The 24,937-nt window shown below is 44.2% G+C and overlaps 1 protein-coding gene across 1 annotated transcript in view; it reads right to left on the bottom strand.

Annotated features, from left to right (window-relative positions):
- usp43b (ubiquitin specific peptidase 43b) overlaps positions 1-19,641 on the bottom strand; it is a 71,063-nt gene extending 51,422 nt beyond the window's left edge. The window contains exons 1-2 of the mRNA XM_071515397.1: positions 18,708-19,641; positions 12,701-12,850 (exon numbers count right to left, since the gene is read on the bottom strand). Coding sequence (XP_071371498.1) covers positions 12,701-12,850; positions 18,708-19,334 — 777 coding nt within the window. The 5' untranslated portion in view covers positions 19,335-19,641. The remainder of the gene's footprint in view (positions 1-12,700; positions 12,851-18,707) is intronic.
- Between the last annotated feature and the right edge of the window lie 5,296 nt (positions 19,642-24,937).

The following is a 24,937-nucleotide window of genomic DNA, read 5'->3' as shown; positions in this document are numbered from 1 at the left end:
GCAGGAGGCCAGAGTTCATTTATTGTGATTTCTAAGCTGACTGAAAGGGGAAGAGCGAGGGCGAGAGAGATGGAGAGGGAGGCAGAGAGAGAGAGAGAGAGCGAGAGAGAGAGAGAGAGAGAGAGAGAGAGAGAGAGATGATAAGCACACTGTTGTTGGGCTGGCTGGTAAAATCAGCGACAGTCGCCTAAAAGGGTAGTTTATTGTTGTATACCCTAATAATGTTTGGTACGTGTTAGTGAATATTCACTATCATCAGTCCCCTAATCTGTGATTGATGTACAGTTCCATAGAGAATAACTTTAAAGATGGTGCTGTGGATTAGGATAATTGATCTAGTTTGGAGCTTCCATATAAATAAATGTCAGACAAATATTGTCCAAAAAGTCTGGAGAATCTTGATTCTGTTTTTTAGCTTTAAGAGACAGTTACTTATATTCACCAATACTGATAATAATAATTTCAGTTTCCCTCCTGATACTTCCCAATAATATCCAAGTCTGAACATTAGTAAGCTGAAAAAAATTATAAAATATAGTTGAATAAGTGTAGTGAAAACAAATGCTGATGCTCCTATCCATCAAGAGATCAATTCTTGAGGCTTTTTCATTTTGCTCAGAGGACTTTCCCACGGTGAGATCGATGTTATTAAAAAAGAGACTTGGCAGCCTTGGAAACAGCTCCGCTGAACCGGTACGGCCATGCCCAGCGCACACAACCCGTTATCCATTTCAGCGGCGAGGACGCAGAGAGCGAGATGAACAACTCGCTGCCAAGTCTCTTTTCGGTGACTGTTGACTCCCGGTCTTCTGTATTGCGGCGCGTCGAGAGAAATGAAATCACACAGGTTAACGGCGTGGCGTGGCCCCGTCCCGTCGGTGAGGTCTTCAATAATTCACCCCAATGTCGCTGGGAGTGATTCATCTCTGCAAGTACGACCCGCTGTGCAGGAACTCGGGCACTCTCACTCCACCGTGGTGAAAAATCCGGGAAAATGTGCCCCCCCACCATCCTCACGGACCACCTGTCTCATCGTGATGGGTTTTCAGAGGTGGGGTGGTGTGTGCGTGTGTGTGTGTGTGTTTGGGGGGGGGGGGGGGGGGTTGTAAAGGGGGGACGAGTGTTCCCAGTAATGGCCCTGATGTAAATAATTTAAATAGCCATGGAAACACAGGGATGGACATGTGCTGGTGGAGAAAGCACTATAGTGGAGTGATTGAGAACAAGGGCCTACAGCACCTAAATCCCCATGCTGAGCCTAACGGAGAGAAAGACGCAGGGAGAGAGACGGCGATAAATGGGGCCGAGGTAAAAAAGTCTAAGTGTGTGAGTGGGGCTGAAAGAGTGATATAGACAGATGGAGATAGAGAGAGAGAAAAGGGAGCGTTATTGAGCAACTGAATGACTGAGAGTAAGAGTAGTACACACGGCCGATATGCAGAGCGTTGATGAATAATGGACCATCTCCCTCAGCACTACCTCCCGTCACGTGTGAGCCTCTCTATAAATAGTCCCAATAATAGTGAAGGTGGATGAGGGAGGAAGCTTTTCTATCCTTACCCTTCACTCCATCATTTCCCATGGGCCATCACTCTGGGTGGGGTGCATTTGTATGGACATACTAAGTGCCCCAACTTTGGTGTATGGGCTCAAATTGACCTCAGGGTTATAACTGGCTGACTGCTGCGTACAGCTCGCTGTACAGAATGTCGGGTTCAGTCTGGTATAGTCTAGTCTGACAGGAGAAGAGGTGAGGCAGACTTTCCCTGAGGCAGACCAGTGCACCTGCCTAGAGAGCTGCCAGTAGGGTCATGAGTGTTACAGAGTAGTAGTTCAACTGACCCCCGGTACCTAGAAGCAGAGTTCATGAAGGTTGTGAGTAATTCCCCAAGCTGTCGGGTCGGATATGGGTTATGACCACAGAACTTGAATGGATGGAACAGTCTTTCCTATTCAAATCAGCATTCCTGGATGGTTCGGAGTGGCGGCCATTTTTATGTGTACCGTTGGGCTAACTTCCATATACACCAATTTACAGCAAGTCAGTGACGCAAAAGGTTTTGCAGCAAGGAACTGGCATTGCAGCTGAATAAGTTATCACTCATGTTACCATAGTTACAAGTTGCTGCTGTCTTTTTAGTAGGTCAAAAGTGCACATTTAGTAGAAGTGTTTATAGTTGAGTTAATCTGTTTCAGCCGATGTCCATTAGCTGTTTAGCAAACGCTAACTTTTCTTCTCCACTAAAGGTAGGCTAAGCTAGTTTTTAGCATTTAAGGGGTTATAGTAAAGGTACCTGTTTGATGATGCTTACAGCTATCTTTGCTAATATGTAGATTTTGACTAGAAGAGCTAGCGAAAGAAGCACAATTTGATAATGCTACATTAACCTTGTCGCTAATGACAGCTTTCAGTTGTGTTTTGACAGTTTTCTAAGCACTCGTGGACCAGACACATCTGCACAGTTCCCAGACTTGTGTTATCACCATAGCAAACCAACCCTTAAAATTCCATCATCACCATTTTATGCTGTACTAGCCAAATTACCATAGCATGGCAAGACCTTTATTCATTCAAGTTCTCATGACAAAGTTTAGAGATTAGGAAATCAAGAAGAATACCAGACACATCAAATCCCCAATTTATGTCCCTGTTAGCTTATCTAAATGTTTGCTAATCAGTGTTTCAGGTGTATTTGTTTTTTAGTATTTAGCATACTTCGGAAAAAAAAGCATGGGAAAAAAGTGCATCTAAAATGTATCTAAAATGCTGTCAAGTCTTCAATTTGAGTTTGCCTTGCCTAATTTCATCACAGCAAAAGCCAATATTTTGCAGTATGGCGGCCTAACTTGGCAGGGCGGTGTAGTGATTAGGAAGATTGGCCTTCTACCATACGAGCAAGCACCTGCCCTACTGAAATGTCTTTGAGCAAGCCATCAGAGTCCCTAGCTCCAAGAACCTGTGCTCTAACCTCCCTGTTGTACATACAGTTCTACTGTATGTACAACACAGCATCACCCACCAGCTCTGAGACAATCCTCATTGATTCCATACCCTGCTCCTGTGCTTTCAAATGACAGGTTGTCAACTTACATCGTCTTGCCATCTTTGCGTGCATCACAGGCATACAACAGTGTATTAGGGCCTTTAAGTGATTTTCTTTTACTGCAGCTGGGGGGAGGGGGTAATATTCCAAGTGAAAACTCCTTCTGAGATTAAAGTCTGAAATTTGCAAGAAAAAAACAGAATCACATTGCTTCACTTTGCAAGGTAGGATCAACCAAGTGGAACACTTCAGTCTCCACACCATAGACACTGCTGAACATGAATGGCACATGTCAGGGAGGAGGTGCAACAACATGGCATTAAATGTACTTATCTAGATAGTGAAATTAATGAAGTTATGGTTAAAGTGGAGTTATGGTTATACATTTCTGACTTTAATCTCAGATATTCAGAGTTTTTCTCAGAATATTACCCTCCCTCAGCTGCGGTAAAAAAGACTCACCTCCATTGACCCTAATATGTCGTCATACACTCAGTCATGTGGAACCAGACTCCATTCAACAATCACACCTTCCACCTTTGATTTTACTGTTTGCATCTTTGTTGGCTCTTAAAAGTTTGACTGAGCGGAAACAATTTCAAAAGAACGGATTAACTCTACAAAAGGACAATTTTCACACAAAGGTTAAAGTTTAATTCCCTTTGAAAAACAGAAGTACACTTTTGGAAATGTTCAACGTGTCAGGTCCTCATTTACAAATAAATGAGAGAAATCAAGAGATCCCAGATGCTAAAAAGCTGCACACATATCAAACATTGAAAACATACATTTGTCAGCCACCAATAAAAATGGGCGATGCCTCTTCATACTGGCTATTGTCATTTGTTGGGAGCATCTCTGGTTCTGACTGCACTAATAGCGCGCCTCAAAATGACATCGGCAGTGGTTGATTGTCTATCATATTAAGCCAGTCACACAGTGGGCCAGATATTGAATCCCACTCTCTGGAGGTGAGAGATCCAAAGAGGAAGCAATCGTGGATGCGTTGTTGTACTGCCTCTGCTAGCCTGAGAGCAAGAAATCATAACCAAGAGAGCACAGGGCTTGAAATGAAATTTCATCATCACCGGATGTTAATGAAAAGGATTTCAACAACAGAATGGAAAGAGGAGAGCGAGAAAAATGAAGATGGATTAGACAGACAGGAACGAGGAAAAGACAAGACGAGGCCAAGATGAGAAGCCTGTCTTGATGCACTGTCACCACACTTTCTGAATGACAGTGTGACACAAACAGCCACACTGAGAAAATAGATAACTAGCAAGTTGCAATAATTTTTTGTTCTTGGCGCTATTCAAATGAGTCACACATTAGAAGATCAGCAAGGATATCAGCTGATCGTGTGAGTGAGGCTGGAGATGGGAAAACACATGATGAGTGTTTTGACATCAACATGACCATAGGCCTTCCTAACCCCCCTCTGGATTCTCTGACCCAAATATGACTCATTCAAGGACACCTGCTGACTGAGGCTGTATAAAGGAGCAGTCGGCCTGTGAGTAAAGATAATGAAGGTGGTGACTTCAGCACATCATCAGTACATTAGTACAAAATGATGAGTCTCGGTCCCTGGTTTCTCCCTCCTTTTGCCTTCTAATTAGCCTGAGAAACTATGAGCTCTCAATGGTTAGCATTGTCGTCCCACAGCGAGAAGGATGAAGAAGGATGATGAGGTTTGATCTCCAGCCCCGGCCTTTTGTGTGTGGGGTTTGCATGCCCCCCCTGTGTTTGCTTGGGTTTCCTTTGGGTGCTCCATTTTCTTCCTACATTCCAAAAACTGCCAAAAAATGTGAGTGTGTTTGTGTGTCTATCTATGTTAGCCCTGTGATGGATTGGTGTCCTGTCCCGAGTGTTTCCATGCCTTTTGCCCATCCCATGCTGGGATAGGCTCCAGCCCCCCATGACCCTGAATAGAAAAAAGGCGGCTAAAGAAAATGATTGAATGAATGAACAATGAGATTGTCATAGTTAAGTACTGATGATGAGGACTCTCTTCTTCACATGAATGATTTTGTAGGACAATAAATGAGCCAAAATACTGCCAAATAGTGACATATTTTCCATTTGTATGTCAGCAACAACAACAAGCAGTTGTACACTACACTATCCCTGCAGTGGAGCAGCAGTGTCTTAAAGTAACAAAAGACATAACATAAGGTTGCAAACATTAGAGCCCAGTAGGCCCAGTAGAGACAATCATCCCTCACTGATGCCATGTTTATCTGCCTCTCGACTCTCGTCCTTCCACTTCTGTTGTTTCTATGGAAATACCAATGGCTCGGGACGAGAGAGAGGACAGAGAACCCAGGCGGCCCTCTTTAGACAGCATTCTCCTCAAAACCAAGAGGAGGCTTGGGAGCAATTTCTTTGAATGCTAGTGTAGCTCTGGCACATTTTGCTGGTGAATATGACTTTGTGAAATGGATCCTTCGTGCCTCCTAAGCGGATTTATCCTACCTTTAAGTGAGCAGCAGGAGAGGCTGAGGGGGAAATTAATTCTAATGAAGGGAGGTCGGCCTCCTGAGCTGATGAGGTTTATTATTACCCTGCTGCTTCTGCGGCTGATGATGATGACTCTGTGGCGACAAGCAGGAGACTGCACCCGCAGATGAGGATTAAATGACATCACACATCAGGAGAGAGAGAGACACACAGCGATTTCTGGTACCAGCCAGTTAGGTAGTGTCTTTATATGTATAAATACTGCAACAAGCAGCGATAAACAATTTATAATAGAATTTATTAAATATATTAAAGGGACAATATTGTGGGAATATAAATGTTGCTATGTTGCTATAGTTATTTGATTCAAGCTCTTTAATGTCTCTCTCTCTCTGGCATTTGTTTGTGCATCTTGATTTATAATTATTGCTTTTTGAAAAATCCATTCACAGGCAGGTTCAAATTAACTCAAGATAACACATTAAAAGTGGACTTTGGCGTGACTGGCAACCCTCCCTGCTTAAATCATTCCAATCAACAACAGTTTAAACCACTCCAGTCAGCGAGGTTTCAAGCAATTGAATTGACACGCTCTCTGGAATGGCTCCACTCAGCAAGTCTGCGTCAGATGAATTGTAGGGGTTTGTACTGTCTGCCAATCAGAGTCCAGGGTTGGGAGTAATTTGTGTGCGAGGGTTTATTCTTTAAATTAATTCAAGGAATACTCTATTATTTAAACTGCATTTGGCTGAAAAACAAGATTAAGCACTTTATTCTTATCCTGGGGCAACGCACGTTTGAAGGCAAATTTATGCAAGGTTCAAAATATGACCCTTTTAAAGCTTTGTGTGCTTCTGATTTAAACTCTTCTAACACTTGTGAAAATGTAACTTTTTAAGGGATTAGGCCCGATTAAACTCTAAAAACTCACAAAAGCACACTCTAAGAAAGCAAATGGTAACCTTCACTCTATTTGAAAAAGCTCTCCACAACTTCATGAAACATTTTTTTTTTTTTTTCAAAAACCCTGCACAGTAGGGTGGCCTCGCTACTGGGCATGAGTGCAGTTTATAGAAATGTCCTTTAACTGTTCTTTAAACCAGGGGTGATGCATTGGGTTGTCTGGAGCAGTCAGACAGTTAGAGCTTAATTGTGTCTGTGCCACAGTGAGCAACCCCACAGCCTACAGAAAGAGCTCCTTTTTTAGGAAGAGAGCTGCTGGCAAAGAGAGGACGGCCTCAAATTCAACCTCCGTGACTTGTTTGAGAACTGATAGATCACATCCCACCCACTACAATAGATACGGATGATGCATAAACATAGAGTATTCTGTAGACACACACCCAGATAACGTGCACACACATAATGTATACAGTCCGTAGTCTCCCTCTCACACACACACACACACCCACACTTCATTTTAGACCGACACCCACACACAGACAACTCCCACTGCTGCCTCTGCGGAGGGGGGGGGTGTTTCGTAGCCAATCAACACTAATCTGGGTCGGAGGTGAAAGAGGAACTCAAACACAGAGTGGTCATATTTGGACCCTTCCCTCCAAGCTGCTTTTCCAGCTGGGCGGCTCCGAGCCGCAGGAAGCCATTTCAGCTTGGCAGGGCAGGCAGAATCAAATGCGGGGAGGGGAGAGGAAACACACACACACACACAAAACACACAGGAATCACAAAGGAACCATCCGCATCCAGTCTTGACAGGAGCGGGGAGCGGTGCTGACCACACATAGACCGCTGAACTGTGAAGTTGTGTGGTTAGAGGTGCTGCTGTGGTCATGTGCTGCTGGATGTGGTGAAGAGAAACCAGGTTTGAGTCCTTGTCACGATGTCTGGGTCGCGGTCTCAGTGTGCGTGTCGTCTCAGCGCACCACTGCCCACATAGTACAAATAAAATCTCCAAGGAGAGACAGAGGATGAACAAGGACAACACAGAGGATAAACAAAGAATAACCACCAAGTGACTGTTGTGCTGTTGTTGTTGTGTAGGTGGATGAGGAGGCGGTACAGGACCGGGCCTATCTACGCCTTGGAAGAAGGTTTTCACAGTGAAGCCAGCATGTAGTATGGACCTACTGACCCCAAGTGCTGCTGTATCTCCTCTTGACTTATGACCGCTTATGATCGCTTCCTTGTCTCTCCGACCTGAACCCTCGACATATCTCTCTCCTTCTGTCATCATCCCTCACCTCTCCATGTCACTCTAGGTTCCTAAGACTCTCTCAAGCATATTAATGCATGTTAATTATATGAATGGCAAGGCCCAGGTCAAATCTTTAAAATGCATTTTTGCTGTAAGCATTTAATCCACAGTCTTCTGATTCCCCCCTTTATTTGACTCTGGTCTGAAAAGACTATCTACTCCAAATCAAACAGTGCTTTCATTTGGATAGACACATTTCACAAATGTGAAAAAGTCACATTCTGCAGCAATTTTTGGCGTGGAGAATCAAAGTAATCAAGTTTCACTCTCTGCTCCTCTATCTGTCTACCTGTCACTACTACTTACTGCTTCGCCACCCATTGCCACACTGTTGCTGGGAACTCAGCATCACCTCTCCCTCTCTGTACTAGCGCTGCACAACAAGTGCCTCTTTCTTCCTCTGACTTACAAAGAGCCACATTCATAAAACAGAGAGAGCGCGTGCGCAAGAGAGAGAGAGAGAGAGAGAGAGAGAGAACTTCACACTTGCGCTGTGTTTCCCAAGTGATAAATGATCAACAAACCAAACGAGAATGTGTGCCACGTGATGCAAAGCCATGGGGAGCCGACGGTAAATGTTAGAATGCGTGTGAACGTGTGTGTGCGTGCCTTCGTATGCGCTGGATTGTGGATTGTCACCCTCCATTAAAATTACAAAATACTTCGGCTCCAACTCGCAAACCACCGTGACACTCAGTGGCTGCTGCAGGCCGCTCAAGGGGATTGCGGGAGAGGGAGATGGGGATTGGGGGGGTGGGGGGGGTGGGGGGATTCCCTCTTCCCTCTTCCCTCCCTTTTCCTTTGGGCTCTGGGTCTCCTGTGCTAAGTGGTGACTAACAAACGCGCGCCGCAAAACAATTAGTGTAGCCCCACAGGGTCCTGAATGAGCAGCAGGGAGGGAGGGAGCTTGCTGACTCCTCGGCTGTGAGTGGGAACGTGCAGGGACTGGTAAGCGGGGCTGACGCCTCCCCTCAGCCTGGCTGTGACCCTGCATGACTCTGCCAGCCAGCAGGGTGGCAGCGCTGGAGCCGAACACTGAACACAGCAACAAACACACAAGCAAACAAAAAAAAAACACAACAATTCAGAATTCACCCCAAATGGCTCTTTCAAGTTGGAGATGAGACATCAACAGAGGCTGCTGACGTTTTGACGTTAAGCGATGTGGCTGCAAGTATATGTTGATGTAATAGATATGTGGGTAGACAGCTTTCTTTCTGTCGCCCCGTCTCCTCCCCTCGGTGAAGCTCCTAAAAGCCCTCTCTGCCCCTCACAGAGCTCCTTTGTGGGTGGCAGACTGATAGCAGACTGCATACCACAGCTTTACTGTACATTCTTACAGAGGTCCGTAAGACCTGTGAAGGGATGAGGCTGGAATAAGGCGAGGAGTAGACAGTGATTCATGGGGAGAAGGGATCATTGGAATTATTTCCCTCCCCTTCCTGATCCTGAGCTGAGGCCTATCAGGCCACATGTTTCCTTGCTGATAAAACGGAGATCCATGACAACGTTGGTGTCTGCAAAGAACCCACACTGGCTGGTGGCAGCAGGCCTGGACAAACATAAGAGACAACTGTCACAAGAGATTTTCTGCTCTGGACAGAGGCCACAGTGCTGCTCTCTCTCTCTCTCTCTCTCTCCCCCTCTTCTCTCTCTCTCTCTCTCTCCCTCTCTCTTTCTCTCTCTGCAAGGGATACTTATTCATATGCAGCATATTCCATAACAACACATTCTTCTTCTGAAATGTTCCCTATTTAAACATGTTACAGGTTTTTCACAGCCCCATAAAACAGCACAAAGAATAACAAGGGAATGGACTAATACTGTAGTTGCATGTATTCACACAAAGTCATATCACCAGCAACTTTAAAGCTACAGCACAATCCTGATACCTGCTGACTTTCCAAGAAATTGTGTGATTGCCAAAGGTACACCATGTTGTGTCAATACACTCTACAGTCCATTAGCTGAACTTCCACAAAGATCACACACTTTGCAAACTTAGCCAAACAACACAAGGTGAGTCAACAGTGTGCAGCAGCTTCTGTGTCCAGCTTGTTAGTTAAACTATCAAGAGCAAGCGTGCTGAACTCCAAGAATTGGTAGAAACTGACCGCAGCATTAAATGTGGCATGTGACAAAATCTGGCCATAGCCTTTGGTTATGAGGCCATAACCAAATAAAGAGACCCGAATAACCAATTAAACACTAGAGCGTTATTTTTGCACTTTCAGAAGTTATTTTAATTTCGACTACTCCATTTTGGAATGGCAGGGTTGTTTGAAAGCGCTTGCATAGTGCATGCTGAGACTTGGAATGACAAGTTGAATAGTCAAGTGAATGTATGTTGAATTAATTTGATTTTTACAGTGCACAGCAGATGTTGGCTATGAATTACCAAGTCTAGGCAGTGGGCCTTAGAGAGTGGGAGAGGAAGAGGGAGTATGGGAGTGTGTTACTTAGCAGTTAGGTCAAAAAGGTCAGCCATTATTGACATTTAAATCAGACTAATGCATACACGATGAAGCAACGACAGCAAAACACAAGAGGGCCTATACTGTTGCCATGGAGAGACAAGATGGGGTTTTGCAGCTGGGCAGTCCTCCAGTCAGGGAGCAGGCACTGCTCAGACAAGCCATAATGAGATAGAGAGTCTATATTTCTCTTTGGGGATAAGGCGAAGGAGATGAGACAAAGGATAGGTAAATAAAACTCTTTGGCAAATCCAAGCTAAGGTTCTGATCTTTATGTAAAACTAATACCAAAACCAGTGGGTTATGCTACATATGAAAAGACAAGACTTATCTTAATCATTGTCCAAGATATGAATACCTTAGATGTATTTTTCATTTTTCCATTTTATTTGATCATAATCTTTCAGAAAAAGCTGTTAAGTCAAATAACATTTTTATAAAGCGAGGCCTCAGGTTTCCGTCCCGCCACGCCTCACCAGCCGCTCGGGTGTTAACAAGCTGTGGCAACGTTCTCCTGCAGGTGCAGCAGACTCATTGTGACAGGCCTTATCAGCGGCTCTCCAGCCCCAGCCTCCTGCCATGCCCTCTGCGGACCCAAGTACACTCAAAGACACAGTCCAGAGCCCCGCCGCCGCACCCTCTCGTCCCAAACTAAAGGGCAACTCGGCTCGCAGATAGATTGAAGCTTTGTTCTTGCGATATCAGATTGCCGCAGCATTCTCTACGGGACCGGACGAACAAGAGGAGTGGAGGAATGATAGGAAATTGGAGGGGGTTGTCAAGTATGATTTTCAGTGATAGACACAGAGGATGAGCATGAGTGAATGAGTGAAGGTGTATAATGCTCATATAGGTAACAAGAAAGAGACATTTCTAATGGCTCAGTAAACTGCGGTCCATACACTCTTTGTTGGGCACACAGACATAGACAGACAGGCACGCACACACATACACACACAGAAATTCCTGTCACCATCTCTCAATTTGTCTCAGTGCCATTGATCTTTGCAAGGGTTAGCCTGGGTTGTGGGATGCTCTTGTTCTAATGGAAGGATACAGTGTCAGCTTCAATAGAAGAGAGGAAGACCAAGCCTTGCTTTACCCAGAAAGGGAGCCAGGCCTACAGCCACAGACTGAATTCAGGCTAAGCACCAAGTTTTCAATATGACCTTGACTTTGTCATGATATGCTTTGCTGACAGTCTGGTACACTGCAGTGTTTATCCTTCTAGAGAACATGCATCTTAGTAATGTTACATTTTTGCAAGCAGCGAATGCAAGAAAAGGTTGCTATTCATGTGTGGACATACAAGTTTGATAAGGGAAAGACATGTTAAGTCTTAAATTGTCTGATGTATGGCCCTGGGAGAGTCAGACTAAGATCTCCTGATCCCGCAACGATGATGATACGCCAGAATAAATCACTGGGATTAGCGCCCCAGGAAACTGGGGACGCTGATGTTGTGTAGATTTATTTGCAATGACTCACCAACAGCAAGTGTAGCGCTTCTTATAAATTATGCCACCAGTTATCACCCTGATAGCACTGCAAAAAGAAAGAGGGGGGTGTATATTTCAAAAGTAAAAATATGTTATTTTAATAATACATGAAAACTCTGCCTTAATGGCTCACAGCGGAGCAGATCAAAGTTCTATCCGAGGGGGATTGGGCTCTGCGGTGCCCACAGGCCCACCTTGAGGAGGAGGAGCCACGCTGAGAGAGAATCAAACAGCAAATCGCCACGCTTCTAATCGCCGTGTCCTCAGGCAATGCGTTAGACACAGAGCAAAGTTGCACGCCTTGGATCACAACACCGGTTTCAGCGGCAAAAAAAAACTGCAGAGCAGAACAAATTTGAGACCTAGAGCTAACCTCTGAAGAGCAGACCTACAACTATGATGATGCTGTCTGTGAAATGAACACCGAGCACCATATCCTCAGCATCACATCTTATCAGCGGCGTTATCCTCGGCCCCAAACCACAGCTTGATAATGAACACAAACATAGAGATATGTAATGTCAACAAATGGAAGAAGCCTCATCTTTTCTATCAGAATTGTGATGCTGGAAAGCGTCTTGGAACATGTATCACAATCTAAGCGCACGGAGAGAAGCAGGAATGTTTCATTTTGTCTAACTAGCTCCTCTTAAACTTTGTGAACATAAGATCCTCCTTTACTGAGCAAAATGCTTACAGTTACAGTATCTAAAGTCTCAAGATTAAATCATTCACAGTGATCACACCAATGAATACAAGTTATGGCAACACTGAGAGCACTAAAGGCATCTACTGCAAAAGCCTTTATAAGAAGACATATTTTTTCCATCGGTTGTGAGAGATTTTAAACATTTACAAGAGTATTGGGAGCCTTCCTCATGAAGCAGTAGGTTGCAGCTGAAACTTTTATATCTACCAAAAGGCTGCAGGGCTCAAAAGATGCAAGAGACAATGATCATGTTGACCGCTTCTACACTGGCCAACAGCCTGGTGGATTCTTACCTTTCCAGGGGCTTTGGTCTTGTTGTTGTTGTTGCTGTAGGAGGACAGGTTGACGTCTTCGTGGACGCGGTCCAGCAGCCACAGGAGGAACTCCAGGGCGTCATGTTGGGAATTACCACGGAACTGGGATCCATACTTGGACACTATAGTCTGGAGAGGGGGAAAGGAGACTTGATGAAACTGTAACTTATGTAGAGCCATGTCATTGTGATTCAAGTTACTTTTGGCATGAGACATTGTTCGGCTATTGTGATATACCCTTATTTATGTTTGAGCGAGTGGCTGTATTTAATGAGCAAGGAAAATGGCTCAGTGCAACAGTACTGCTGATAATTTGGGGCAAAATTTATGCTAATTCAGAGAACAGAACTGTACCCACACAGCACAGAGAAAAACCTTCTGAAATGCATGAATAACTTTAGCCTATCCAGATAATCCCAAATTTTGCTTGAGTGAAAAACAAAAACAGCAATGGATTAATTTGCTCCAAAACCTGACAGCTTGTTAGAATTAAAGTTGCAATAGCTGGAATAGCCAAATTATATTGCCTTGCTAAACTATCCTTTTTTTTAACGTAATTCTCTCATACAGGAATGTGAATCACAAGCCATGCTTGTGATTCACAAGCCACAAGCCATGCTTGTGAATCACAAGCATGGCTTATTTACTGGTTTCGATGACTGGGGTGTGTTTGTTGGTACAAGTGAGGCAAACTGAATGGGCAGCTCTACCCTCGCTTTCTCCACAGAACGCTGATCAGAGGAATTCTAGAATTGCACATTTGCACTAACGCTCTTCACGCTCCCCTCGTCACCAACCCGGCCCACGCTCTGACTGATGTAAAGTCATTTCAGGTTTTGGATAGAAAGTGCTACGTTTCAAACTAAAAACAACGTGCCTATTAGTATAAGTGTCCTCCAAGAGCACTGCCCTTCCCCTTTCCTCTCAAGAAACTAACATTGGGAACAAATTCCATTCTTTGACATCTAAAAAAGTAGTGGATAACACTCTACTAAAAAAGTAGGTTGAGGACTACTTTAGCCCACACATAATGTGAAGACTGTGAATGGCACACAACTCAATTAGGCAGGAATTAACTGCATGAACCGCAGCTGGCAGCCTGGAGAAGCAGAAGCAGTGATGAGAGATTATAGCAGAGGGAACAGCAGACTGTAATCATTGCTTCATAATCCACTAAAATATGTAATGTGCCTCACATAGGTACTGCACCGTAACAAGATGTAGTATGTTTGATGTTATTTAGGGGCAGCAGTGGAGAAGCAGGCCTGTGACTGGAGGGTTGCCAGTTCAAATCCCCAAGCCAGCTGGGGAAATCTGGGCAAAGTGAGTTAAAATGTGCATTCCTCTGCCCATGTGCTCTTGAGCAAGGCATGGAATTCCTCCAGTGCTCTGCGCTCTACTGGGCAACTCCCTTGTGTGAATATGTACAACTGTATGAAGTGTGTGCAGGGCGGTGCTGGAAAAAGAGCACATCTACTCAAGCCAACTTTCCCTTGATAAATAATAAATAAATAAATGTTGACAAAAGAGGGCTGTTCAGCACGACCACAGTGATAACACATCGGAAGTGGAGGAAGTACTGGCTCCAGTGTGGCTCATCTTCAAAGAGGTATCCACTTTGAAGATGAAGCTGAGATGAAGATGAGAAGAGCAAAGAGTGAACATAAAATTCTGGTTGAGTCTTGGTGCCGAGCAATAAGGTTCCCTAAGCTTCTCTTCTGATGTTGCCTTGAAAGTGAAAGTACAAGAAGCCAGAGAAGTTTCCACTTTTGGAAGGCAGAAAGTGATGCGTGTTGTCAACCCACATTGGCTCCTGACATCCAATTTACACAGAGCTGTGATCAGTTTGTCTCAAAATATGAAAGTGTCACGAATACAGAGCTACTATATTTAGCCTGTGCGACTGGACCTTTGTTCCTGTGGTGAACCACAGTCTCTTATTACAGGCAGAAAACGTGAAATAATGGTCACACAGGCACACACACTGCATTTCTACAGTATAAATTGCAATACAGTAGCTTTGCTCTTAGCTCACACACCGCTGTTTCTGGAAATTCATACGTTTCTGTTTCTTAAGTGTCTGGATTTTTGGATAATGTCCTTATAACCTTAAGCACATGTATTCCCTGGAGTGGAACATAACCAGTTGTGGAAGTACATATATATAAAAACACATAGCTTGTATATGACTTATACAATTGGTGTACAAATGGCCTCTGTACTGTAAAATTTAACAATTATCATTATCAACTGTGCAAAAGAATGCACTATGATGTTTCTAATGGATAGTGTGAATGGCTACTCTTGAAACATTTGAAATTGTTGTTCATAAATATAATATTAACCATGAGAACCGTGGACACACACTGTCATAACCTCAAGCTGTTGTGCAGCTAGTCATTACAGCAAAGTAATAACAGTAATTACCATCAGCCTCTTGAAGGTGGCAATTGTCTCAGTGATATAATTGAGGTTGTGGAAAAGGCCCTGTGTTTTTATTGCTCTGTATGAGATAATGGCTGTTCGCCAAGACTTATTCATCTCATTTAGTGATATGTGTTGTGTGGCTGGTATTCTATAGACCACAGATGAAAGGATTTTAAAAAATTACAGTCCTGTAGGAGATGGGCATGCTTGAGCTTTTCACTGTCACAGCAGCATTTTCAAACATTACAAAGCAGTTTAGTAGCTATGCAAAGACACTATATGTGTGGGTACTCAAGTGGCTTGGCTTCTCAAAAGAGTGACTCAATGGTAGTCTCACTGTAAAGCAGGACATTCATCAGAAAGGAGAATGACAAAATACCTTCGCTGATCCATTTAACTTCCTAAAACCAGCAACTAGGATAATCATTAATAATCAGCGGGAGACCGCAAATATTCACACATACCTGTGAGCAAGTGCCACTGTCGCCAAGAGGTCAGCACCAAAACATGTCAATCAAAAGATATCTAGCTTCCCAAATGGGCCCATCAATCCACACTGCAGGACTACATTCCTGCTCAGTCATGAGGCCTGTATCCCCTCCTACTTTGACCCCCTCCTTTCTTAGGCCTCTCATGTTATGGATACCAACAAATTGGCTGTTGAGTAACTGTTTGAGTTTCAGGCTTTGTCCCTATCCAGGCCCCTCTGTGCAAACACACCGTCCTGCCGGGGGGGGGGGGATTCAAAAAATGCATTAGAACCAACTGTGAAGATCAAAAGCACACATCTGCTCCCAGCACAGGTCGAGGAAGCTCGGGCCTTCAGCTGGGACGTCAGAGACACGTCTGTGGGACAATGCAGAATATCACAAAGCTGCAGGGCGATGCTTCACCATTAATTGAACATTTATGAAACCCGCCTCCCTCCCCCCCGCATTTCTTGTCCTGCAAACCAGGTGGTACTGGAATTTGGCAGAGTGCCAGCCATCCGGCAGTACTTCTTTGTTTTGTTTTTCTCCTGTCTGGGACTCTGCAGCCAACTGACCTGTGAGGACAGAGAGCCCACTGCGGATTCATTAACTCCGGGCAACTTTTTCTTTTGATCAACCAAGGATAGCTCCACATTTCTCCAGAGGTGCTGTATATGAACATTGTTATTCATTCAAAACAAAGAGTGCAGTGCAGTCTACATCCTGTGGAAAGGGTAACTGTTAAAAAAGGATCTCTTTTAACACCTCGCCTTTTATCATTTCTTTTCAAAATTCACCTGATGTGAAGACAGGCAGGGTAGTCTTTTTAATCTAGCTGCTTTAACTGCACCGTTTCAATGCCTTCATGGCAAAACGCCTGACAGCCCTTGAAAGGCTGATAATCAACTTAGATAAACGATAAATTAATTGACTCATTTAAATAATGCTTTTCAAATGATTGTTTACGAATGGTTTGTGCTGTCTGCAGTTCCTGCGACTAAGTGCTAAATGTGCCTTTCAGACACAAGCTTTAGAGCCATCTGATTATTTTATAACGCCTCCCTCCAGGCAGCTGTGGTATTACTCAACAGGCAATTTTGGAAGGCCTAGGCGACGTGAACTCGGGACCTCCTACGGTCACAGGGAACCACAGCCAAGAGGCGCAGCCCCGTGTGTGCTCTAACACAGGAAACATCTCATCACACACAAGGGGGTGTGTCGAGTGTTTTTCTTTGAGTCTATCTTGAAATCTTGGCAAGACGTTTCCATGCTGTTCTCTCTGATTGTTGTCCTGAAAACATCTGATATCAGACTCCCAAGAGACAAGAGGGAGCTGACCATGAGGAATGGGGAGTTGGCACAGTGTGAATGCAGGTTCAGAGGCTTTTTTTTTCAGGAGGGGAAGTAGAATTTTTTACAAAGAACACTGGGTCAGAGTGAGAGAAAATAAAAAACCTGTTTGGCTATCAATGTACAAATGACTGTCATTGCATTATAATATGCGCAAAATTAACAACACTTAGTTAACTCCACTCAGGTAAAGCTTTCCCTCCCTTATTACTTGCAGTACATTACACATGAGGATGGGGAGAGCCTAGTATAGTACCTTTCAATTTATACAATGCCTGTAGCTAAACTTATACCCTTTCCTTATGGAGTAATTAGCATTTCCAAGAATAAATCCATTGTGGAGTTTTTTTTTCTTCCCTGCTCCATATTATCTTCTTCTTGCCTTGAACTATATAGCTCAGAGAAATCCAGAGCAAAGAGCTGCAGGCGGATAAAGTGTGATGGTGTTTTTTTTTTTTTTTTCCGTTCAGTCTTGAGCGTGGGCAGAGTGGGAGAGCCTGAGGGTCTCCTGATACGGCTCTGTCACAGCCCCGGATCCACAGGGAGGACAGATCCTGAAGTGGAGACTGTTCCAGTAAATCAGCTCCTTTCTGTGCCAACACACTTTGCATCACAACAGCAACACATCCCACAGGAGCACTGTAATGTACAGTTTAGCAGCCACTTAGTATGGTACAGTGCGCTCTGTGCGTTACTACATCACAACACTGTGAAATTAAAAGCCCCACCATGTATATTCCAGCTGTCATGCAGAGTCTGGTTTATACTGTCGCACTGGAGGGCAATCAAGAGGTGAGGTACATCATTACATGACAGACACCACACACACACACACTGGGTTTGCTCATAAAGCTGTCTGAAGTGCTGCACAGTGAACCTATTGTTTGTTACCAAGGTTTTCGGTGTGGTAACACAGAGCCTGCAGGTGGAGAAATGCCAGCGCAGCACTTCAGTCAGACACCTGGTAACCCCGTGCCCTCAGACTCCTGTGACACTCCTGCACCATGCAGCAACCTCATTATCATCTGCTACACACACTCTGAACTCACAGGGCAAAGTATGCTTGTTATTGCCTTTGGGAAGAGAAGGGTTGCTATAGAATTGGCAATTATTGCAAATGATGCAAGACCTGTGACACCCTTCTTCGTCTGAACATTGTATTAAGGCTGGTCCATGCACTTTTTACAGTCATGTTTATGGCAATGTCTATATAACGTGTCATTACATTTGAGTATACAGTATGCTTCCTCAGCATTTGGATGATGACTATGAGCATAATCTGTTTTTATTACTGTGCAACTAATAATGTAGGTGCAAGTGGTGTTAAAGGTAATCACTGAACCTGTAACACTGCATTTACCTTCCAACTACCTGTATTTTTCTTCACCGAACCTACACTGTGCTATGGGTGTGATTCCCACTATTACTTGTGCAGTGGGTTGTTATCAGGAGTGACCGGGGCAGGGCACAAGCAGGTGTTTATTACATGCACCTGTTCCAGGTGGCAGCCCGACACTAATCTCCACCTCTACAATCTCTGCTGCCAACTAAACTGGATCCGTCTGGGGGTAGATTGTGATTTTACAATAGCCTACTGTACGGTTTTAGCAGCTTAAACTGTGCCTAAACGATGAAGTAGAATAGTTTCATTACTCCGCATTTATCCACATGTAAGCTATCTACATTCCTTGGCCGAGGGCAATAACCAAGAGAATTATGGGTACTGTGTAAACGGGTACCTTGAACTCCACAGACAGCTGCGGGGTGTATTCCAGCGTCCACAGCGCCCTGACAAGTGATGCCAACTGCGCAGTGACTTCTCCCATGGCAAGCTGCGTTTCATCACTTTTCACCATACCGTTTATTCTCGTGTGACTCAAGTCCAACTTGTACCGCTCCAGCCCCAGATACTCTGCGAGCAGGTCCGTGTTGCTCAGGCACTGGACCACGGCGTTCATGAAACAGGTGTTCCCGTGGTTCTTCAACCCCAGAACACCTGGGATTTTGTCGCCGTAGTACCACAAGAGCTTTTCTCTCACGGAGCAGCGAGACGAAGACGTGGTCGAGATCTTTTTAACCATCTGATCCCCGGCCACCTGTACATCCTCTTTGATAATTCCTGAGTTGGCGCTGAGGGTGCAAGGTGCGCCATCCCGAAACCCGCCGTCGTCGTCCTCTGCGTCCCGCGCGTCAGCGTCTCCAAAGTGGGTGAAAGTGCCCAAAGTCTTGATGATTTTGTTCATAAAACTCCCCACCGACTTCAGTGATTTCTTTCGGAAAAGCTTCCCGGGTTTCTGCTTCTTCTCTTTGCGCTTCTCTTCCTTTGCTGTCGGCGTTTCCTCCCTGACTCTGCTCTGCTTCTCCATGGCAGTCTGCCGATTCCCTCGCCCAACTAGTTCGAGATCGCTAATACTGAAAATTCCGACGCCGGTGTGTCACTTTTCTGCCAGTGTCCCCTGTCCGGATAGCAGAGGGAAAAGCGCACAGAGGTGACACCATCGCGGAGCCAGTAAGGCACAACAGCACACTGTTCCATCCAGCGCTGACAGTAGACGTTTCTCATCCATTCCAGCACTTACTGAAGGCTTTCATTATCACTCCGATACCCTCGACCGCTGTCACAAGCTACATCTCGTCATGCCCGACACGACGTGGACATGACCCGACCCGCACTGCCCTCCACTCGCAGCTGCAGCGGTGAGCGGCTGCCCATCGCGTCCAACTTCGCCTAGAAAAGGCTTGTGATTGTGTGAGTGCTCCCTCCCACTTCCCAGCACAGAGCTGTAGATAAGAGCACAGCACAGTTTAGCGGGCTCAGGGTGTAAAGGCTATCACACGAAAAGAGGCGATCCGATAGCCTAAATGAATGTAGGCTTTACTTTCCACAAAACATTATGAAAAAAGATCTAATCATATAATGACTTTTAAATGCATGCCACACAAATAGGCTATCTCAGCAAAACTTTAAGTGCCTATGGGAACATTATAGTGAGATTATAGGAGATAAAAACACCAGGATAGGGTGGCTAAAAACTCACTATTGAGTACCAAAGACACACTATAAGTCCCTATAGGAATATTACAGCGATACCATAGGAGATGGAATATCATAAAATACATTAAAGTCACTATAATCGCACTATCGAGTACCACAGACACATTACAAGTCCCAATATGAATATAGGGATATTACAGCGATGTTAGGGAAATAGGCTGCCTTCCATTCCTTCATCAATGCACTTTCACCAAGAAATGGCATTTAGGCCTATCTTTCTGTTCAACTTGATGTTGCAGCGTTTTGGTAAATTTTTCATTAGCCTATAATCAAATTGAAATCAAATGATAGCCTAGGCTATACAAGCACAGAGGTAAGAGCTGCCTGGAGTGGTTTCTCAATGTTGAAGAGCCCCCTGCTGACACAGGTGTAAGCTGTAATGCTGCTGAAGCCAACTGTGCTGTCAGAGGGCAAATTGGTCAAATTTAACATGGGGATTGCGGGGAAGTCAAGTGTGGCTTCCTCCTACCTTTCTCCTATATAGCTAATAAACCCAGTTCACCTGCACTGTGTTCCGTCAAATCAGAATAAAGTCATTAAAAGTAGGAGAGCATTCCTCATGAAGGCTGAGCACATATGCCTCTGTAACCCAGACAGCCAACAGAGAAAATTCATTAGCCAAGCCCAGGAAGACATTTATCATAAGTTACAGTGTCCTGGCTTATTACTATCATTCCTAGACTATGAAGTATAGGAGAGCGGCACCGCTTATCTCCATAGATAGGTTTAATCACACAGTGCTGTCTCACCAACACTGGAAACTACAGATTTATTGCAGCAGCGATTGAAAGCGTTCTGTGTGGCTCTCCTCCTCCTTGCCATTAATGCAGCCTGGAGAGTGTGAGCCAAGTGTGTGCTCAGAGTGGAACCTGGCTCCCTGTACACAGTACCTGTTGTTGAAGCAGACTGTCAAGCTGATGATGCTGCCACTGTGCCACTTTACCTTCACACCTTCACTAGTTTGTCATAGCTGCCTATTTGTGCAGTGTCATTCATTGTGTGTGTGTGTGTGTCTGTGTGTGTGTGTGTATCTCTTGTGAGTGGCTGCAGAATGTGTCGAACAGACTGTTCCATCTCAAAATGCCTTGATGTGTGACCTGTGAGAACTGACGCCTATGTAGACTAGTGACTGAATAAGCCATACCTGTTAGAAAATGGTCTCCATGAAGTTCAGTTCCAGTTCTCGTGCACTATCATAAGTCTCCCATTAGCAAATCTGAGCAAATCTCAAGAAAAAGTTGCAGTAAGGAAACTTATAAAACGGCTTCATGCGTGGTAAACAGGCTTTACAACATTGTAAAATAACCACAGTCATAAAGAACTCATATTAAACTGCCAGCAACAACAATGTGTACAAGAATCCAAACAAATGCTGGTTATTTGTTAGAACAGGATTATAATATGCAATATGAGGCAATTGCCATTAAGCTTTACAATCAATGCAAATTTAACTCAAAATCTGTCTTTATAAAAGTCACTATGCAGATGTGCAAGTCACCAGCAACGTGATGGCTCTAAAAATTTCTTTTTTTTTATACTGCGCTTCTCTCTTTTTTTTTTTTTTTTACCTTTCCTTTAATGACTCCAGTGCAAACCTGATCCTCTTCCATCTATCAGATGGTGTTTTTCAGTGGTTAACTACATGTTTGAGAGGTTGTGAATAAGCAATAATCATCTCTTGGGTTGGCAGCTGTCTCCTTCCAGCTCTGGCCTGCCCTTGCAATTGTTATTTGAAGTTATTTTTAGAGCAGCAATACCACATTTCCCTTTTAAAACGCAGGTGCCTTTCGGTTTTTCTCTCGCAAAGTTAATTTCCAACACCGCTAAGAGAGATATGCATGTAATCTCATATCCTGCGTAATTGAACTCTCAGCGCACTATGAAAAAAGGAAGCGCACTGATAATGCATAGTTAAGACATAGATGCCTTTTATGCATATGTGGCCTATATTGTATTGTCTTTGATGTGAAGAACTTCTCATACGAAGCTCTACCCTTTGTAGCACCAACTCAAAGCTATGATAATTACATTAAAAAAAAGAGAGAGCAAGGTGCATATCTTTGAGAGCGGTGCAGTACACAGAATTAGACCAGTGTTGCTGCGCCTGCATTGTGTGTGCTCGTGGCCCACTGCATGGTGAAGTAATGTTAAGTCTATAAATGGAGAGGTAATTTGCCCGTGACGCTCTTCTCTGCAAAGAAGGAAGTGTCATCTTCCAAGATGAAGTGGGCAACAGAGACCATCTGGTCGCCTGAGTCATGGCTGTGCCGTCTGCTCCAGGAACAAAAACTCCCTTCGCTGAGAATACAATGCACTATCATTGTCACACTGCCCTGCTATGACATCTGGCTGTAAAATATGACCAGAGGCAAGGAGAGGACACACACATCACACTGTTTGGTATCAAGGATCACTGTGTTTCATTCCAATTCCCGGTTAGAAAATAAAACAGTGAGAAATGCACATTAACCATATCTAAACTCGTATGTAAAACAGTGTGATAGACGTTTTTGTATAAGTCCACTGATAGTTATTGTATATTTTGAACACTGACGTAAGAGTTTTGAGTGCCTGTCTGTTTGTTCCACTGACTGACTGTTCTCATCTGGGACGTATAACAGTGCTGAACAGTGTTCTCCAGGCCCATCTGATTCCTCCCAAAACGCTTACATAGACAGACAGGCAGAGGAAATAACACGCCCCGAGAGGAAATCAATACAGCTTCATGTATTCTTTATAGCCCAACTAAATACAACATTCAATGCCAAAGGTAGAAGATATCGGAGGTTTAAACTGGCGATTGTCTTATCGTTTTCAAAACCAAACTGATTTAGCCATTCCTGTGATGTGAATTAGCTTAGGCGGATAGGAAACAGAAGGGGGTGAGTGGGCGAGATCTGGCTTGCACCAGGTCCCAGATGATGCAGGCCCCATCTGAGCTGGCAATAACACATTCCTTGTCATTGCCCTTAATCTTAATGCAGTTGACGGAGGCCTTATGCTTTCTCATGGATTCCAGGCACTTGTAAGCACTGGGCAGGATCTCCCACACACACACACACACACACACACACACGCACACACACACACACGCACGCACCTGGACAGAGAATAGACAGGCACCGGCTTAACAGTACACACGAGGCAACCAACACAGCACTCCCTCCAGAGACTGTGGAGCCCAGGCTACTGTTCTATTTCTATTCCTGTCCTATTTTATCCACTACCAGTCCTATTTTCACAGTAACTGGATTGTTATCAGTTACAGCATGAAACTAGACACAGGCATGCAGCAAGGAACCAATGCTGTGCAGACTTGTAGCAGAAATGTTCCACCGCATCAGCTAATAACCTAATCCTGAATGTTACATATTGGTATTGATGCGTCCAGGTGGGTTTATCTCTCCTCCCCCCACTCACTATCCTTTCGCCATCTCGGATGGAGGCAACAGCTGTCACTCCCAAGCTGTGGGCGTTATGAACAGGCAGCGTCATCTGTCCCGTTTCAGGAGTAAACACGTTTTCCCATCACCCTAGGCTGCAATAAGGCAGGTGCTAGCTGTTTGCATATGTGCATTTGAATATATGGCACAACAGAAATTTTGAGGAACTTGCAATTATTAATATATGAGCTAGAAAGGGATACAACATGGGTCAAGTGTTTCCATCTATCAGAAACTCTGCAGTGTTGCAGGTCATGTTGGGTACAGTGATGCAAAGGAAGTTTTACTATTTGTCAGCATGTTGTGAAAAGCTCTGATGAAAAGAAGAATAAAGAATGTCTTGCTTTTAGGAATTAAGAAAAAACGATCGCTTATATTTATGAGTATAGGCTACACAAACTCATTATCTATCGCCTCATAACAAATACTGTAGTATAGATGGGCTACAGCTTCACATGAATTGTGTTATGACTCCCTCTACTGGACTCTTCTGAATTTGACATGCCACCATTTCCATTCTAAAGGGAAGAATCAAATGGAACAAAACAAATGGAAATTAAATAGATGATGATGATCAAACAGACAACAAGCCACTGCCTACAGCAAGGAAAGGGCACATTGTTCACATTGACCTGTGCAGGTGAAATGGTAGATTTCTGCTGAGTCCCCACAGCCACCTGGTATCCCTGACCAGGCACTTTGCTCCTCCAGCTGGGCCGTCCTGACAAAGACACAACACACATACACACCGCATCAACCTCAATATGCAAAATACAACAGTCTGCACATCTAGTAGTGTTATAATACTTATTTCCCAAACAGAGCAACGTTTAATAAGAAAATGTTACCATGGAAAGAGAGTTTAATTTCCGATCCAAAAACACTGTACAGGCCAAAAGGCACTGTAATGACTCTGAAATTGCATCCTCAGCTGGGGATTACGAGAATACACACCATCCCACCTCCTGAGCCCGCCAACAGCTCACCAGGCTTCATGGTTGTAACGCGGTGTTAAAACCAGTCCAGTGCCCAGGAAACAGTTAACAGTCCCGGCCCGGCTGTGCTCACACCTGCTCCGACGAAGAAGCTTTCTGTGGTAACAAAAGATTTTCTGGTTTCCTTGTATTCAGAATTTGGCCTTGTTTTATTATGTTTGATATACAATGGTATCACATTCCTTTGTTTTGTAGGCGTTATTGACCGCAGTGGAGGCCTATTTGATTGACAGAGGCTCCTTCCTTTTTGGCCAACAGGCATTGAATTAGCCTTTACTTTTTTCCCCCGATTTTTGTATTAGCCAACTTTACAGCTCAAGGAACTGTCCAGACACTTCAGAGACATTCAGAGAGGTGTGGAAAAGTTTACAAAACAACTTCTGAATTGTGAGTTCACTAGAGCACAGTATGCTTCATGATTATCAGACGGACAAATCGGGGCAGCTAGCTTGGTTTGATGTCAAGCTAAAACAGCT

This window comes from Centroberyx affinis, unplaced genomic scaffold (genome assembly GCF_046629955.1).
Source record: "Centroberyx affinis isolate AG114_WGS23_722 - 3 ecotype Tasmania unplaced genomic scaffold, CSIRO-AGI_Caff_v1 ptg000348l_1, whole genome shotgun sequence".
Classification (NCBI taxonomy): Eukaryota; Metazoa; Chordata; class Actinopteri; order Beryciformes; family Berycidae; genus Centroberyx; species Centroberyx affinis.
This window is presented reverse-complemented; position numbering and strand designations above follow the sequence as displayed.